This window comes from Folsomia candida, unplaced genomic scaffold, assembly GCF_002217175.1.
Source record: "Folsomia candida strain VU population unplaced genomic scaffold, ASM221717v1 Fcan01_Sc003, whole genome shotgun sequence".
NCBI lineage: Eukaryota > Metazoa > Arthropoda > Collembola > Entomobryomorpha > Isotomidae > Folsomia > Folsomia candida.
In genome coordinates this window covers 7,233,253-7,250,239 of record NW_019091195.1, presented here as the reverse complement: position 1 = coordinate 7,250,239, position 16,987 = coordinate 7,233,253, and the positions used below count along the sequence as shown (strand labels likewise).

At 38.8% G+C, this 16,987-nt stretch overlaps 2 protein-coding genes across 3 annotated transcripts in view; one reads left to right on the top strand and one right to left on the bottom strand.

Moving 5' to 3' along the window:
- Positions 1-16,987, top strand: part of LOC110845495 (zinc finger protein rotund) — a 55,937-nt gene that overhangs the window by 19,486 nt on the left and 19,464 nt on the right. For both annotated transcript variants that reach the window (XM_035849520.1, XM_035849521.1), the window contains 2 exons: positions 6,551-6,736; positions 8,502-8,634. In XM_035849520.1, coding sequence (XP_035705413.1) covers positions 6,551-6,736; positions 8,502-8,634 — 319 coding nt within the window. The remainder of the gene's footprint in view (positions 1-6,550; positions 6,737-8,501; positions 8,635-16,987) is intronic.
- On the bottom strand, positions 6,754-8,442 carry LOC118434911. Its single transcript, XM_035849522.1, has 6 exons — positions 8,199-8,442; positions 7,965-8,130; positions 7,520-7,895; positions 7,165-7,445; positions 6,997-7,099; positions 6,754-6,932 (listed from the first exon to the last, which is right to left on the bottom strand). The coding sequence occupies exons 1-6, from the start codon at positions 8,338-8,340 to the stop codon at positions 6,849-6,851; spliced, it is 1,152 nt and encodes a 383-aa protein (XP_035705415.1). The 5' UTR covers positions 8,341-8,442; the 3' UTR covers positions 6,754-6,848.

Sequence of the window (16,987 nt, the reverse complement as noted above, 5' to 3'; positions counted from 1 at the left end):
AATAATACTTTGTGATTAGAGGTTGAATAAAAATGCATGATGATGATTCCTCGCTCTTGGGTTCTTCTTCCTCCTCCTCCTCCCATTCACAAACCGATGCATTGTCATGTCGCCAGCCTTTCTTTCTTCCACCACGGCCACAACTATAGAGGAACACAGCACACATTATGCACCTCCAACCTCTTTCCTATTTATGGGAAAACATTAAATTTAGCATTCATTCCTTTGTGTCAGCAGCCGCTCAACCATGCAACAACGAATCAGAATAGCATCCACTCACGCTCACGGATTTTGTCTTCTTTTAGGCTTTTTCGTTTTGCTGCCATAATAACAGTGGGTTAAATTCCCTCTGGTTGTGAAACACTGACTAATGCATCCATTTTTCACGCCTCTTGCTCTTTCTCCCTGTCTCCGCACAATCGCAAAAAATGCTTTCCATTTGTTTCCACCATTCGCAAGCCAGTGGCGGAGAGCGTTCTTTGTTTCTTTCGCTTCTTGTTTCTTTCCACCCATGATGACATTGTGTGGCGTGGATGACAGGTTTTATACAACATTTATAACAAGAGCAATTCAGACCTCTTTCAGATCATCAATTATTCTTCACAAATTCAAAGGAAGCCATCTCATACTGCGTTGTTGTTTTCTTCTCGTTGAACTTCTATTTATCTATCTGCTCTTGTATCACTGCGAGAAATATGATACAAAAACCTACTCCATGCAACTTTGCGGGGCCTTTTAAGATGGCATTAATGCCATATTGGTAGTTAATGGCAACACATTTGGGTCGAAAAGACCCCCACCGGCCAACCACTTGACCGATTATGCCCATCTTCGAACTCATCCTTACTTTTTACCCGAAGATAAAGCATGCAAAATTTCAGGTCGATAGCTTTTGTTTAAAGAGAGTTATCGTGCCTACAGACGGACAGACGGACGGACAGACAGACATCTTGACAAATCTATAAGGCCATCTTAAAAGGCCTAAAACAGAACTTCTTTGCGAATACGATGTCCTGTCTCAAATGTATATTTTGTGTGTTTCTTCTGGAGTAGACAATTTTTGTTCTAATTCATTTATATTTCTGTGAGGGCGAGGGTTTCTCGTGTACGAATATTTAAGCTAAGATAAATATAGCAGACTGTAGAAGAGAAAACTGAAAAGCATGTAAGGAAATCCAAAATTTATTACTTGTTTTATTCAAGTGCCAAAGGAAAAACCGAGCCATTTGTTTAATTTCCGTATTTTTCTTTCCCCGTGTTCTCATCGCTGATGAAACCATTGGCTCACTTAAGGAGGAAAGTAAGACCTCTTGGCTCAAGTAGGCATTAGTGGGCACACTGCTTGAAAGGGTTTCAAAGTCATTTCTCCATCCTCGAATGAGAAAGCTGTTATCACGACATTATGCACATTTACATACGATCAGTGCTCACAAAATATTTCTTTCGTCCTTCCTAACTTTTTGGCTTTTGAGGTTCATGTCGACATTCGGGCGCCAACTCTCCCTCCCATATTTTCAACCCTCTTGCTTTGTTTAATTGCACTCTCTGCGTTTAAGGCAGTATTTATTTTGCAGAGATATGTAATCAAAATGGTGGCGGTGGTGGTGGTGTGATCTGATCATACACAGATTGATGCAAACCATATACTACACATTATTGTCCTGAACCCCGTTGCACGATTTCGAGCTGCATGGTCAACCACAACCTCCACGGATACGCATATTTTTTAGATAATAATTGAGGAAAAGAAAGAACAACTATGTAGCAGTCAAGGTGCCGGAGAATCACGCTATTAAAAAATTCATTGTATTCGTTCTTGTCTAATTGAAAGAGTTGGTCTGAAGAGGCGTCGACTTTCCAGTCTTGCTGATTGCTACATTGAGTTTTAAATATGCTGATTCGTAGTCAACTATTTACTTTGTACGTTCGTACACATGTCCGAGACTAAACACATTTATAAATGTAATGGTTAAGAAAAACAGACCTTTAAAAACCACTTTGAAGTTGACTAACCCACATCAACCCTTTGTTATGTATGAAATGTCGAATCGATCTTATGGATTTACCATAACCTGACTATATACAAACTCATCATCGTATAAATGCATATACTAATTTCAGGGGTTGTGTTGGTTGGTAGCTGGTACTTACATGTATTCAGCAATTATTAGGAAAATTCACCTTGTGATCAGGAGATTGAGCGAGAAGGAATACCCAAAAGTAGTAAGTAGTTGTTATAAGATATGTATTTTTGGGTGAATTAGATGTTTATCGAAAATAATGAATGTTTCAGTGATCCTCCCACCGTAATGGATTGGGAGAGAGAGGCAGGACGGCCAGAGGGCTGACCCATACTCGATCCAAACACACTTCCAAGTTGTGCACCTACATTTTACCGGCATTAAACATACCAAGCGTTTTTACTTTCTTCGATAAAAACGGAAGTTATGTATCGTAAGACAAAGAGTAGCACGGACGGTTGGGATATGCAAATTTTTAATGAGGAATGATACAAACGTTAATGTTGAATCATAGGATACTACATTTACATTAGTTAAATCTATGTATGTATTTGATCAGGGGGCCTTAATTAATGCAATTCAACGAGGCATACTCCCAACGGAGTTTTATGATGAGCTTCTTCCAATCTCCGACCAATATTTAAACTTTTAGAGGTTTGATTGCTTAACGTATGTACATACATTTCAAACAGTATAACAAATAATTGTACAAGGAGACATAGGAAAAAAATCAGCCATACAGTATTTTTGTCGCCCTAATCGCATGCGCCTAGAATCGACCTCCCAATTTTTTTCCCATAAAAGTGCTAGGAGAAGATAGCACGGCATTGCATTGTGGATACATCCCACACGATTGTAGGGAAACCAATGAGAGCATTTTTCTTTCTCTGCCGGCAGAAGCCCGATTTTTTATCCGGGAATGGAGGATGGGTGCCCTTGGTTGTACGTATCTGTATGTATGTACACATGCATTTGCTACATTGGTTTGGCTACCGTGAGCCCTCGGGGTTCTCATGTTTGGCAGCAGATGAGTTCAATAAATAGTAAATGAGACAAAAAGGGCTTCTGCCGGCACGGCAATCTCGCTATCCCCCTCATTTTTATTCCCCAGTTAACCATTCCATTTTTTTCTCATTAGGCTGCCGAGTTTTTAAAGTAGTCGAGGGCAGCAACGATCGAGCTAATTAAATTGACTTTTGGAGATGGGACGCCGAGAGTCCTCAAGCCGGCGGAGAGGACCGAGGGGCAATATTTCAGACAGTAAAAAGGAGTAAAAATTATTTAAAAATGCTAAAATCTCTGGTCCCCTCGTCCAATGATGGTGATGATGATTCGCTCCGCTTATCTCGGAGGCAACTCTACATCACGAGCATCTCGTACGACAGGAGGGAAGGAACGAGTGCAATAATACCGAGAAATGGTGGGATGACGATCCGGGCATTTTAAAAATTTGTTTTATTCCCCTTCTTTCCCGTATATTTTTCTCCCACCCTCTTTTTGTCTTTTTTATGACTCATTCCAAATCCCTTCTTGCTCACTCCACCATTGAAAATATGCATGTGATGTGATGTGTGCATTCCCTTTGCACATTTAGTCCACCTCCTTTTCTGTCCCAAATACGAGAGACGAGAGGAGGAGAAGAATACGACTTGACAATTTCATGCGTTTTACTCATTCTTTGATGGGACGACGGGATGAGTTTCACTTGGATTCACTCGCTGCACTGATCCGAATTCGATATGTGTTGTGACATTGCTAGAGGGTTGGCTTGGCTGGGGTGGAATTTTCCAAAGACAAAGGAGGTTGACAATGACAATAGATCGAAGTAATAAAGAACGAATGGGTGAAACCTTCGTTGACGACGGGATCGAAAAATTCTACAGTTTGCATATTTAGCCGTTTTGACGACTTTGGTTTACTACCACTTGCTTCAAATTGACAGGAGGGATTTTATACCGAGAGATGTATTTATGCACTTATGTAACGACGTGAAAATAGCCGACAAGTGTAGTATGATAAGGTGCATGTTTTAAAAAGAAAACTGTAATGCCATGGCGTGCTATCTGCTATTAAAGTGTGGCACAGCTCTACCAATAATTATAATATATTAGTGGTCGCTCGATCGGTCGGTGGGTCTAACGACTGGAAACGAAACCCAGGGGTTTATTATTACTTCTTTTCCCAATGCTCGAGTCCATTTGTAGTTTACTCACGTATTCCATGGGTGAGAGTAACATCCTTCCGGAATTAAAAATTGATCTGTTATTATTAGAGAGAGGATCGGTTCGGTCGTGTTTCCAGTTTCCACCACTTTTTAAAGGGTTGATTAAGGAAATGCATTAACCCAGGATATTTTGAGGCATGGAATACCAATGGTTCTGCACTTTCTTGGAGAAGTAATAATGCATTGCATGCAATGTATGTATACATGAAGTATCATTTGACAAAGAAAATGCATACGTCGACGGTGATTATGATGTACTTTTTCCTGTCCATGCACTTTTAACACGGGAATGGGCATCGGGAAGTCCAAAGAATGAAATGAGGTCGACTCTTGAATCTTAATGACTTTTTTGTCCCTTCCAAAGTCCGCAAAGATTTTTTGACTTCATCACGTGTACGCTGGTGGGTGGTAGAGAAGACCACCGCGTATTTATTCTAGAGGGTACATATTTATAGGCATTAGGAACGAATTGCGGTTTCAGAAACTAAGCACTTATTATTATGCACATATTTTTTAGATTCTTGTTATATTTTTAAATCTCATTTACCAAAGCCCTACATTATGTAAAGTTGTATTATAAAACCAAAAAGGTTTGTTTCAAACTCAATAACTCAATTAGAGCAGATCCCAGTGGGAATGATCACCCCACAAACAAGCCTTTTCCGCATAATTGATCCATTTTGACTGCAATGTTGTTTTGAGGACGTCAAAGCAAGACCTCCATCATCCATTTGGTGGGGAAGAGGAGCAGGAAACGTCAAAATTTCTTTCGTCACATTTCACATTTTTAATCCAAGAGTAATGTGAATGCTGTGCTGTTAATGCTGGATGAAAGATGTGGAAAGCTGTCAACTTTCCTTGTTGACTTTGACTGTCGAGGCAAGGAAGAAAGTTGGCTGCTGGCTTCCTGACTGTCTGACAATCAGCCAGTCAAGAGCAGAAATAACTGAACTGAAGACGAATTTTTCTGATGTCTGCTGCTCCGACTGAAATGAAAATGAATCCAATTCCACTCGTGATTTCGACGACCCCCAGCATTATTATATTGTTCGTTTTATTGTGATGGATAGAGGGAGGAACATGAAAATGGTGTACTGTTTGCACAATGAGAAATCAGAAAGGAGAGGGACAGAAAATTACCACTTTTTTACCAGACTAAAACTTTTCTCCATTAGTATTTGACAGTTGGAGCTAGGGATGTAAAAAAATACGTGGAAAAAAGTGGAATGAGTATCTCTGACTTTATACCCCATTGCCTCTCTCAATCATCAAGGAGACACTGGGACCAAATTTTTCTCATTTTTCCTCCTCCCTTTTTATCAGCTCAACTTTTTTCATGCAATCACAACTGTCATACAAAAAACAAGGTCCAATTTATGAGTTCCCCACTCTTTGAGACGGAGGCATCTAATAAATCTCTTTTCTTTTCTCATAAGTTTGAGAAAAGAAAAAGTTTGTCGTCCTTGGCTGGTGGTGGGAAGGTAGACATGAGAGCGGAGGTAGGAGAAAGAGAAAAATGTGCCTGAAAGTGCCACTATTATTGGAAAACTTAATTAAAAATGAGGTAACAAGTCAAAAGTGAAATTATATTGAAAACGAGTTTGGGATTGAGTTTTCTTCAGCCTGAAGTGAAAGGTAAAAGGTTTTCCATTATTAGAGAGCTGCTGCTGGAATAGAAACTTGGTCATAAAAGCGAGGTGGCTCAAGTGTTTGATTTGGCTTTGAGTTTTTTCACCACTTTTGTGGCAAGTTAAAAGTTAAGTTGGTTAACTTGTCAAATGAACAGAGAGAGAGAAAGAGGCTGTAAAAGTGTTGGTTCTGAGAAGAAAAAGGCGTTTTGTTCTCTACCCAGAAAACTTTTCAGTCCCTTTCAAAGACTGTAAATTGCATGTGGAAGAAGCAAAAGTGCTAACACTGTGAAGAAGTAAAAGACCAAGGAGAGTGTAGGTAGGTGGTTGTGATAGGAGGAAAGTTTTTCTAAAAAAAGTGATTAAAAACGCAAAGTGAAGAAGGATGACGATGATGAACTACTCATCATCATCATCGTCTAGGGAAATTTTATGAAGTTCCTCCTCAGTGTCTGTTACAACTTTTGATGTTTTGACAGGAAATGATTTTTCTCCAGCTTGAATCAAATTGAGAGATCGATATTATATTCCCCGCAGTAGAGGAAGGGCATATGTATGAACCTATGTGTAGAAAGTAGGCAGGCTTGCCAACAAAAGCCGACTAATCCATTTAGAAGTAACGTCTCCCTCCGCCAAATTCTCGATTTATCTAATCCATTTTTCTTCTTGTCTCACAGATATTTTTCCAGCACAAGTCTGCGATGCAGCTTCAGCAGCAGCAGCAAGCAGTGGCGGCTCAGCAGGTCCAGGGCGGCGGTCACCATATGGGACCTCATGGTCCCCTCATGAGGGCAGGTTCCAGTTCCGGCTCCGAGAGCGGCGCTGGGATATCCAAACCACACCAATGTCAACAATGTCTCAAAGTTTGTACATTTTGTAAATATTTTATTAATTATTAATGGATATATAAAGACTTAACATGAACATGTTTATGCAAAAAAATGGTAATCAGCTAGTCAGGGATAACTCGTGTACTTAATTTTTATGGTGGAGTTGAGGATTTTGTCTTTTTATGTGGGGGTTCCTCTTGTTGTTCCTCAGAGTCCTTATCCTCTGGTTCTTGATGGGAATAAATGCATGATTTAGAACTCATTAAATAACTAAAGAAAATTAAAGTACACACCTTGTAATGGACGACAGTCCCGCCGTAAAATGAAGAGGAATAGGTACATCCTGATGCAGGGCAGATGTGCGGTTTGAGTCCTAAATGGGCGCAAACGTGTTCGCTGTAACAGCAGTAAGAACAATGTTAAGATAATACTGTTTCCCATGAGAATACAAAGACAATTACCGAGAAGAGGCCAATCCGTTTTTTATTTTGTCGCACTCTCGTCCCCAAGTACACCTATACTTGGTCAAATTTGACCCTTCTTCTAGTGGGACAATCTCAATTAGGGCGTCACATTTACCAGCGTCCTCCTCGTTAATATCGGGGATACCGAATGTATTCCTCTTTTGTGGTTTTGCTCCTGGGTGGTACTTGGCTCGGTGTGACTTTCGGCTTGTTGGTGTTGCAAAAGTACAGGGGCATAGATCACAGGATATAGCGTTTGGTCCCGAGTAATGGCTTGTCTACATATTAATTAATACTGTACATAATACCAGTTGTATTGTTTTGCTAACTAAACAGAAAAATAAATGCATACTTTCATATGGTTGAAGTCATCAGTCCCGACTCCAACTAGAACTGCACCACAAAACTTACAACTACGTTTCTCTTGCGGTGGTGGGCGTGGTAGTGGATTTTGTAGTTGCTCTGGAGGAGGAGGAGGAGGTTTGTTGAAGTAATCCTGTCGAATTTGAGGAAGACGATGGAGAAACTGCCGCAAATGATCATCAATCTTCTCAGCGTGTTTCGCCAACACTACCTCTGAGGTGTACGGGGCTTTGGCGCAGACAACTCCAAACTTTCTCCGGATGCGGAACCTGAATTGGTCAGCTACCCATGAATCGTCGCTGTAAATGTGGAAAGAATAGGTCAAGGCAGGATCCACTTTCCATCCCCACTGTTCATAAAGTTCTCTGCAAATTGTTTGTTTGTGTAAATAGATTTTAATAATGTTTTTGTACTATGAACCATTTATCTCTTACTTAACTTTGCAACCCTCGAGGTCCAAAGCATCGCTATTGAACTGACTGGTGATCTTTTCAGTGATGCTTATAAGACAGGTGCGTGCAGGCCCGACGTTTACAGTCATGTCCCTAACATCCTGGTATTTGTCAGTCAAAAGGGAGAAGTAGATTTGGATCAATTTCTCTATTAAAACAAACAATTTATTACCATTTTCCACAAACTGAGAGTGAAGTACAAACAATTAAAATTACGTTCGATATCCTGATCCGTCAAAACTCTCATTTGAATGTCATCGTTGTCGTCCTTCCAGGCGAATAAGTCCACCCCCACTTTGGGATCCTGTCGAAGCAATTCATTGTCACTAATCATTGTGCACAACGATTGAATTATCATTATTCAAACAAAAACAACAAAGAACTAAATTAATGAATTGTCCAAAAAATTTTGTTCATTTATGTTATTTTGTTCCCGCCACCCCATGGTGAACTTCAAGCTAATAATTATATTGGCCTGCTTTTCCTTTGATAATAATTATAATATTTTTCTTTTTTCAGTCTTTCTCATCCAACCATCAATTAGTCCAGCACATCCGTGTTCACACTGGAGAAAAACCCTATAAATGCTCCTACTGCGATCGCAGATTCAAGCAACTTTCTCACGTCCAGCAACACACACGACTTCACACAGGTACGATATTCTATGCTTATCATCTCATTAAGCATCCCATTCATATTATGAATTCGAAATATTGGACTCGCAACTGTGCGCATAAATAACTTCAGTTAATATACATACATGTACACGTAGCAGATTGAACGAAAATGGAATTAGGAACAAATCAATCCTGAATGTCTCAATTTTATTTGTGACAGTTTCCGAGAATTCTGAAAGCCTTTCTTTAAGCAGACACTATTGCACCCCACACTATGCTTATGTGTAGTTGTAGTCCCATCATAGTATTTTAGTTTCAACGAAAGATTGATACATATTTGAGTGGTGTAGAAGCAGGGCTGAGGAAACTGTAAATGAAAAAGATTATGGAATAACATGGGGCGACGCGGGTGTGCATGAGTGGACTACATCCCCCTAAAAAATGAGTTCGATCATGCAATTCTTTCAGAATTTGATACGCCACCATATTACTTTGGATGGAAGGGGCAGAGAGTAGGAAAAATCCGAATCGGGCATTTACATTAGTTATGCAAGCAAGACAAGTAAGCGGGGAGCGAGGAAGGGTTAAAAATGGAGGTTGTGTAATTACTACAATGCCATCATGATAGGAAACGGGGGTCCAGTATTTCTATTCCTTTTTACCTCGAGTCGAGGCTTATGGAACCGTCCTGACTGTATGTCTGAAGGCACATTAGCTCATTTGAATATTTTTCGATTGACATGAAATTCAGCAGACAAATGTGTTGGATCAAATTAAAGGACGAGTTTAATCGGGTATATATAAAGACCAGTGAAAGCAATGAAATGCGGTGTTGTGCACATTTAAAAAAAATATCTTAGATACAGCAATATGACCTATAGTAAAAAAAAATACATACAAAAATATCATCGACTTGGAAAATTTGTTCAATCCGGGGAAGCTTAGGGGGCTTACACACACCAATTTCGAACTTCAGGAATACGCACACATTCAGAAATAAATATGAATAATTCCTTGCTGTGGCATAGTAATCTGCACAGGAGGTTTTAACACCCTTCATACTCATTCTGTCATCCAAATTGTGCTGTCTAAAGTTACACTAGATTTGTCCTGGATTAGACTTATAAAATCAGAAATTCTACAACTCGTAAGACGACCAGCTTCATGTTTATACTTGGAACTTGATACTTACCGGCACCCAGGGCTACCGACAAGTCTTACAAGTATTACCCAGCCAAATTTGGGCGTGGTGATTTTTTGCACGACTAACTCCTTTCGTTTCTTTTAGTTCCATCCCTAAAACCTGAGCTTTCAGTAAGTAATCGTGGTAGTGGTGGGAGCTGTTGGTGGTAGTTGGTTGCTTGGTGTTGCTGAATCCTGTTTTATTCGTGAATCACGCGATTCTTCTTGTAATCAAATCAATTATCGCTGTCAGCATCGCGTTCGAACACCCCCGCGACATCCTCCATCACTACGATTTTACTATTGCTGCTAAATATCAAAATTCACTCCCTGCATTATTTTTATTCTGATTACCTTTACCTCATGTCCTCGCCTCAACCATTATTGTTTAGCTGCATTCTCTAATAAATGTCAACATTAATAAAATCTCGACTTATGTGCTTACATATAAATATTTAAAATACGATATTCATACCATCTAAGCAATTACATTTTGATAAAAATGCAATATTTCGACCATAAAATTTTTCGTCCCACAAATAAAATCAGACAATAAGTTAGTCAGACTTTACAGATAATAATTTAGTCAAGAAAGGAGAGAAATGATGTAGTGCGGTTCTAAATCATTTACTGTTGTTCTCATTTTTACTACTTTGCATTAAAATGGGCCCTTTGTAATCTGCGCATTGATGATTGAATCCTGTGGTAAAATAATGGCAAACTAGAATATTCATATGCATAATAATAATAATAATTTTCTGCTGGCTAACTGGCTGAACTGATATTATTGGACAAATGAGGACCACCTGCAGACAGGAACGCATTCTTCACGACTAATATTATTGTGCAAGTTGGCTTGATGGTTGATGATATCGTAACACTAATATTGTAAAAAGGGAACATAAACATTACGATGATGATGATGATGATTACTTTCCTGGGCATTGGAACCATCGGAAGACGATGGCAAAGGCAATCATAAATTTTTTGCTCTTCTCCTTGCGAACCAAACTCCAAATAAAACGGGGTGACACATATATTTTCACCACACACTTTGCCCGACGCATCAAACGATATTCAACACCACAAACAATGATACCGTGATGTGGGGTAATTGGCAAGCAGTCGTCAAACGGGACGGATGAATATGACGACACACGATGAGGCAAGAGATGAGAGCAAGATGAGAGACACTTATTTGAATCTCTTTAATTTCATGGTTGGGTCCTAAATTTACTTATGCCGTGGACTGCGCGGTATTGCCCAACTTGAGGAGAGAGGAACCTTCATCATAAAAAGCTCTCTTATCTGATAAGATGATGATGATGCCGTAAGAGCATAAAAAGTGGCGAATCGAATGCTGGAGGAAGGAAGATAAAAAATGCAATTAAAGGGGAATATAATTGCTTTGATTGTAATGCCCAATGAAATGTGGCTTGGTTTTAAAAAATTACTAATTTTGCCCATTACTTATTTCGCCATGTTTGTTTGAACTTTAGCAGGATAAGTAATGGCGTGTTTTCGTTGCACGTAAAGAACGATATTTTATGAAATATGTATTATATGTAAAAGTTGGATCGTCGTCCTCATTTTTATTGTCCTACCTTTATTACAATTATTTACGAGCGCCATCGCAGCATTATTTAGGTTGACAAGCGCAAGAAATGGGAAAAGAAACAAGAACAAGTCGTAAAACTAGTTTCTTTGTCCAGAAGCAGGAAATTTTACAAAGTTTATTGCAACCGTAATGCTCCATGCTGTACCAAGAAAATCATTTTGATGGAGCCATTAATGTCTCTTTACAGTTGGTAATGGGGCAGTCACGTATTATTTTAGATTCGAAGTGGTGGATGCTTTTATATTTATTTGAAATGTTCCCTCGTAAGGGAAGCAATGTGCAAATTTCAGCAAGTTAATAGCCTCAGTTTTTGGAATTTGGTCCATTATTTGGATTGTCCTTTGAAGAAAGAGATTTTATTGTTTCGTATCCGGAAGGAAGCGAAACAAGTTTGAGAAGGATGACGTTGTTGTAGCCAAAAATTTAAATGTATTCAAAGAATGCAAAGAATGATCCCAAGTGAAACTACTTTTAGAGCAGATTTTGTTCTACAATAACACACAGTATAAATTTGAATTTTTGGAACGGATTCAAATTTCTAATGTGATCTTAGGAGATCTTTGCTTTCTTTCCGTTGAGAAGTTCCGTTTTGTTATGATGGTTGCTTTTTGTTCACAACTTTGTAGTACACGAGTAAGTAAGTAGTAAGTAGAATCTATGTATCTACATACACACACAGCAATGTTTGTCACACACACAATTCTTGCCAACACCATTATTCCAGTGAAAGGGTGAAAGGATGGCATCTATGTGATACATGATGCATGGTGGATTTCTCTTCCGCCGTGCAGCCCAACAAAGAAGGAACAAAAGGGCTACTGGTTGAAATTTGAGACTGGGAGACCAGAGAGTTCTTACATAAAATTGAATTTTCATGAGCTTTTTAATAACTCTTGTTTCGCCAAGGAAAAACAAAGGCCAGGATGCGTGCATTGTCGTCAGTTTTAGGCTACCAAACAAACTAACACTTTATGCTCCCTTTGCTGTTTTCACAATTCTTCAACTTTGCTTTCTTCTGTTTTTATTTGAATTATTCAATTCATTTCCCAAGGCGTTCCTTGCATTACATCAGAGTAACAAGGGGCAAAGCAACGGAGAGTGAGTAGTAAGTATGTGCCTCATATATTAAAAAAGCTGTTCTTTTATTTAACCTTTGTCTAATGGTGTCATTCATCTCAAACGTTTAGATTTTGGCCCACCCTAAAACTTGGAATTAACGTCATCCTTGTCCGTGAATTTAGTGAAAACTTGGCGAGAATTCTTTATTCTCGTGATGTAACAATATCCTACCGAGCGGGTAATAATGCATTCAACTGGGTGATTTTTCGGCTGGAATTCTTCCCGTATCCGTTGTAATTTCCGGGAGCCGTGATTATTATTATATTTATATACTTTCCTTACTTGAAATTGGGGAAACACATGAAACCCTTGTTATGTTTTACCCATGAAATATAAGGCGCACATGCAGCACATGCATAACAACTGGCTGGGCATAATGGCAATCTTTAAGCATGCAAAACTACCTACATATATTTACGTATTTAACTACAACTACCGAAAGGCAATCAATTATCAGTCTTATGTAAGTGAGTTAAAACGACGTGAAGCTGTTCAACTGAATCACTTGCCAAATGTTTAGTTAATTTTATGATTGTGATATTTGCAGAAAAGTTTGATAATTAGTTTCAATTATTGACGGCCTTGTATATACAAAAGTACATTTGGGTCGTACGTTTATTTGTGTATGTGCACATAGAGTTTGATAGAAAAGCTGTTGCGAGTTTTGTAATGCAATTTATTTTCAGGCATTTTAAATTTAAACAATTTTCTCATAATTAAAACCCTGCTTCACCGGAGAGCAATTGGGCGAGAGAGGGAAAGCGAACAGTGAAAGGTGTAAAATGGAGCAAGTCGTCTGGAGGGTTAAGAAGCTTGGATTTAATTCCTGTGTTGTTGATGTAAACTTTATGTGCTCGTCGTCGTCTTCGTCGTCGATGTAGGCGAAGAAGAAGGGAGAAAGAAGACTTTGAAAAATTAATGATGCCAAGTTTGTTTTGATTTTGATCTACTTCATTATTTTTCCTATTTTTTTGCTCTGCCTCCTCATTCCCACTCTTGTTATTCTTTCCATCGTCGGAGATTATTGCTTCCGACTAGAGCAATATACTCACCGTTGGAGAAGCCGGTGTTCATTTGGGCTGGGATGTGTGTGCTCCTCCGTAATATAAATATACACGGTGTGGCAGATGATCATCTTGCCGTTACGTTGATTTTGTATAAAAACTTTCATCTTTTCTTTCCCTCTCCCACCTTGTCTTAAAATGTAAATTGTTCACTTTATTAACCTCCTGGAGCACTTTTCCTCTCCTCTTTTTACTTTATTTTCTCCTCTCGCAGGCTATGGCATTTGCATTAAAACTCACTTTCTCCAATAAGAAAAACTTGATTAAAAACAAACTTTTTTAACCCGGCATGGGGCGTCCATGTCGTTTCTGTTGAACATTTAAAAATGCAAATCATAATGGGTGTCGGGTGAGTAAAAGCGAAAGAATGTGGATACGTGTGTAGGTAGTTTTAGTGTGCATAATATGTATTGATTGGAGAATAAAAATAGTGGTAGCAATTAATTTGGCTAGACAAAACTATACGTACTTATTAGTTGGTACAAACGAATGGCGTGCCATTGAGCAGAACTTGAAAAAGAGTTCAAGTTTTTAATAAAAGGGTTCTCCTTCATTCGTTTTACCACTTACCAAGATTTGGGTGAGAGATTAATTAGGATTTTTTCCTTTTCATCTTCTTCGTGGCGGAGTATCACAACCTGATCCGTTCGCGGTGAAAAGAGCTTTGCTTCTACAAACGAAGAGAACTTTCTTTAAATGAAATGATTAAAGTGAAAGGACGAGGGGAAGGGTGATTCTGGTTGAGGAAAAAAAACATTTTTCGCCAAGTGGAATTCTTCTTTGACGATTCTCGTGATTAATCTTCTACGTGGTTCCCACTCCTCCTCCGCCGTTTCCAGACCCGTTACCACCTAAGTACGTCAGGTTGTTGGAAGGAAGGATTTTTCCATTTCGGTGTGGTTTCGCTTTTTATCAGTCCCCGCATGAGTTCCCTTTGATTCTCGGTGAATGGAAAGTCCGACCTCTACGGATGTGTGCATGCACTCTTGCTTCCAACACCTCAAAAAGACGTCAAATTTATTTTTCTCACAAACTCATCGCACACGACTACAACGTGGCACTGGCTGCTGGAAGGCTAGCGAAAATCTTTAATGAAACTTTCCCGAGTTTTCGTCATTCCTAATCCTAATAAGCCGAGTTGAAAGGTATGTAAAATTTCTCATAAATCGCAAGATGGATGGCTTGCAATTATTTACCTTGGCTGGCATAGGAAATCCAGAAAACTTTTTCACATAAAACATGCTTTTATATCTTTTCTTAACCCAACCAACCAGCCAACCACCCCCTCAGTCACCACCATTTTCTCAATTATGACTCAAAAAGATCAGCTCCTTCATGGGCATTTTATCATAAAATATCCCTGTTTTCCTAACCTCATTGTTGTAAACGACAGTTAGTTGTGTACTAAAATTTTAACTTGTTTTTCCCACGTCAAATGCATTATGTCAATCAATTTTAGGACCTGTTCAACTACACAATTAAAAATATTTAGTGTTGGTATTGGTTTCTACATATTATGTAGTGACTCTAGTTTGTTGCAACTTTTCGTTATCTTGGCATAGCGTCCATCCCATCGTCTCACACAGTCACAATCCCACTTGTGAGTGCAAAGTGCAGCTGTGTTAAACTGTAAAAATGGAGCAGACCAAGAGATCAGTATATTAAAAAAAATTAATTAAGTAAGAAGAGGAGACAGGGTTACAGGGGGAGAGAGCAAATACATGCATCAGGAGCCACCGTGAATCTGTATTGTGCAGACGTCTACGAATTTATGTGTATGTGAAGAACGGAGCGAGCGGAGAGAGAAAGGTCGGAGATTGAGCGAAGGAGAAAGGGAGAGAAAAATTCTTTATTAAAAAACTTAGCGTCATATTCCCCAGTTTTTTACGCGATTATTAAGATTTCTGCTCCAGAGACAAGAAGACTCGCAACGGAGTGAGACTCTGCTTTCTATATAATTTAATAATGATTTAATATTAATAAGTCAAACGTTGACGACGTTTTCTTGGCACATTATTGCTCGCTTCAACAAGAATTTTTCAATCTCCTCCTCTCACGCTCAGCTAACAAGCTAACAAGCATTATTAACAACAAGTCTTGAAATTAAAATTCCGATCCAAACTTACTCGTGCATAAAATTGTTATTAGTGACCTATTTTTGTTTATGGAATTTATTGGAAAAATTTTGTTCTGCAAAAAAATATGCACAAATATGCCATATGGCATTTAACGTATTTATGTATGTCTTGCAACTTTTTTCCTCAATGCCGCTGGCCGTTTGGAAGTGTCCCTTGTGCCTCATTAGAGAGGTCAAGAGACTGTAGTGGCAAACTTGATAAGAAAAAGTCTGTCCATGAAAACTCTTGAAGAACAATCTTGAATTTTCTTGAATTTTCCAAAGTCCTGTAAGTCATGCGATAAGGGAAGATTTTCCACCTTATTTCATTCCTATCAGTTTATATGTCACCTCGAATATTCAATTGAACAAAAAGTTGCGGAACCGGCATTTTCTATCTCTCACTCTTTGCTTATACTGCATGTCGTGGCATCGGAGCTTGGGATCGTATCAAATGATATGTCAAGGCTCGAGACAGCAGCAAGTACTCAAGAAGGAGACAAAGAATTCCTGAGTGTGCTCCTGAGATCAGTTTAAAGCAGGAGTCAGGTTGATCTTGACGAATGGCATTCTCTGAGCATTTTTAGTGTGGCCGATTTACTGAGCAGTCAGACTCCTCCTCATTCAGTAAGGCTCATTTTATTTCTAGCAGAAAAAGCTGAAAGGCCAAAAGAGCACTTTTGATGGTAAGCTCGGATGAATAATGACAATATTTTCACTCTGAGATGACTTATTATTATTAAGGTTGAAAACTATGCATGCTATGCGTAAACTTTATGGTTATATGCATATATAAAAGTTTGCTTACGGTTGACGGTACATATGCATATGCGGATTTATATCTCGGTGTTGCTCCTCAAAATTATTATTATTATTTGAAATTTTCAACTAGATGCATAATTCAATCAAACCATGGTCCCTGTAGCCACATAATTTGTAACGTAATGAACCCTAGACAATTGGCAGGAAAAGTATATCAGATTGTTGGATTAAACGGTGAATTTGTTTGATAAAGCCTGATGAAATGTTTGAATTAGAGACCACACCATTCAGCGTCAAAATGTCGAAAGTTGTGTTGGACCAAATTGACCATTCATTCATTAACATTGCTCATTACGTATCATAATTGGAGCAGAAGGTGTTCAGAGTGAAAACCTACAAAAAGTTGAGACGCTGGCCATCGCAGCTGTCCAGGTGTGGTATAGTCATCGTTTGTTTGTTGTAGCCACCAAAAGTTGGTGAATAAAGGTAATTGAATTTTTTTGTCCATCTCCGGTGCTGCCGAGTTA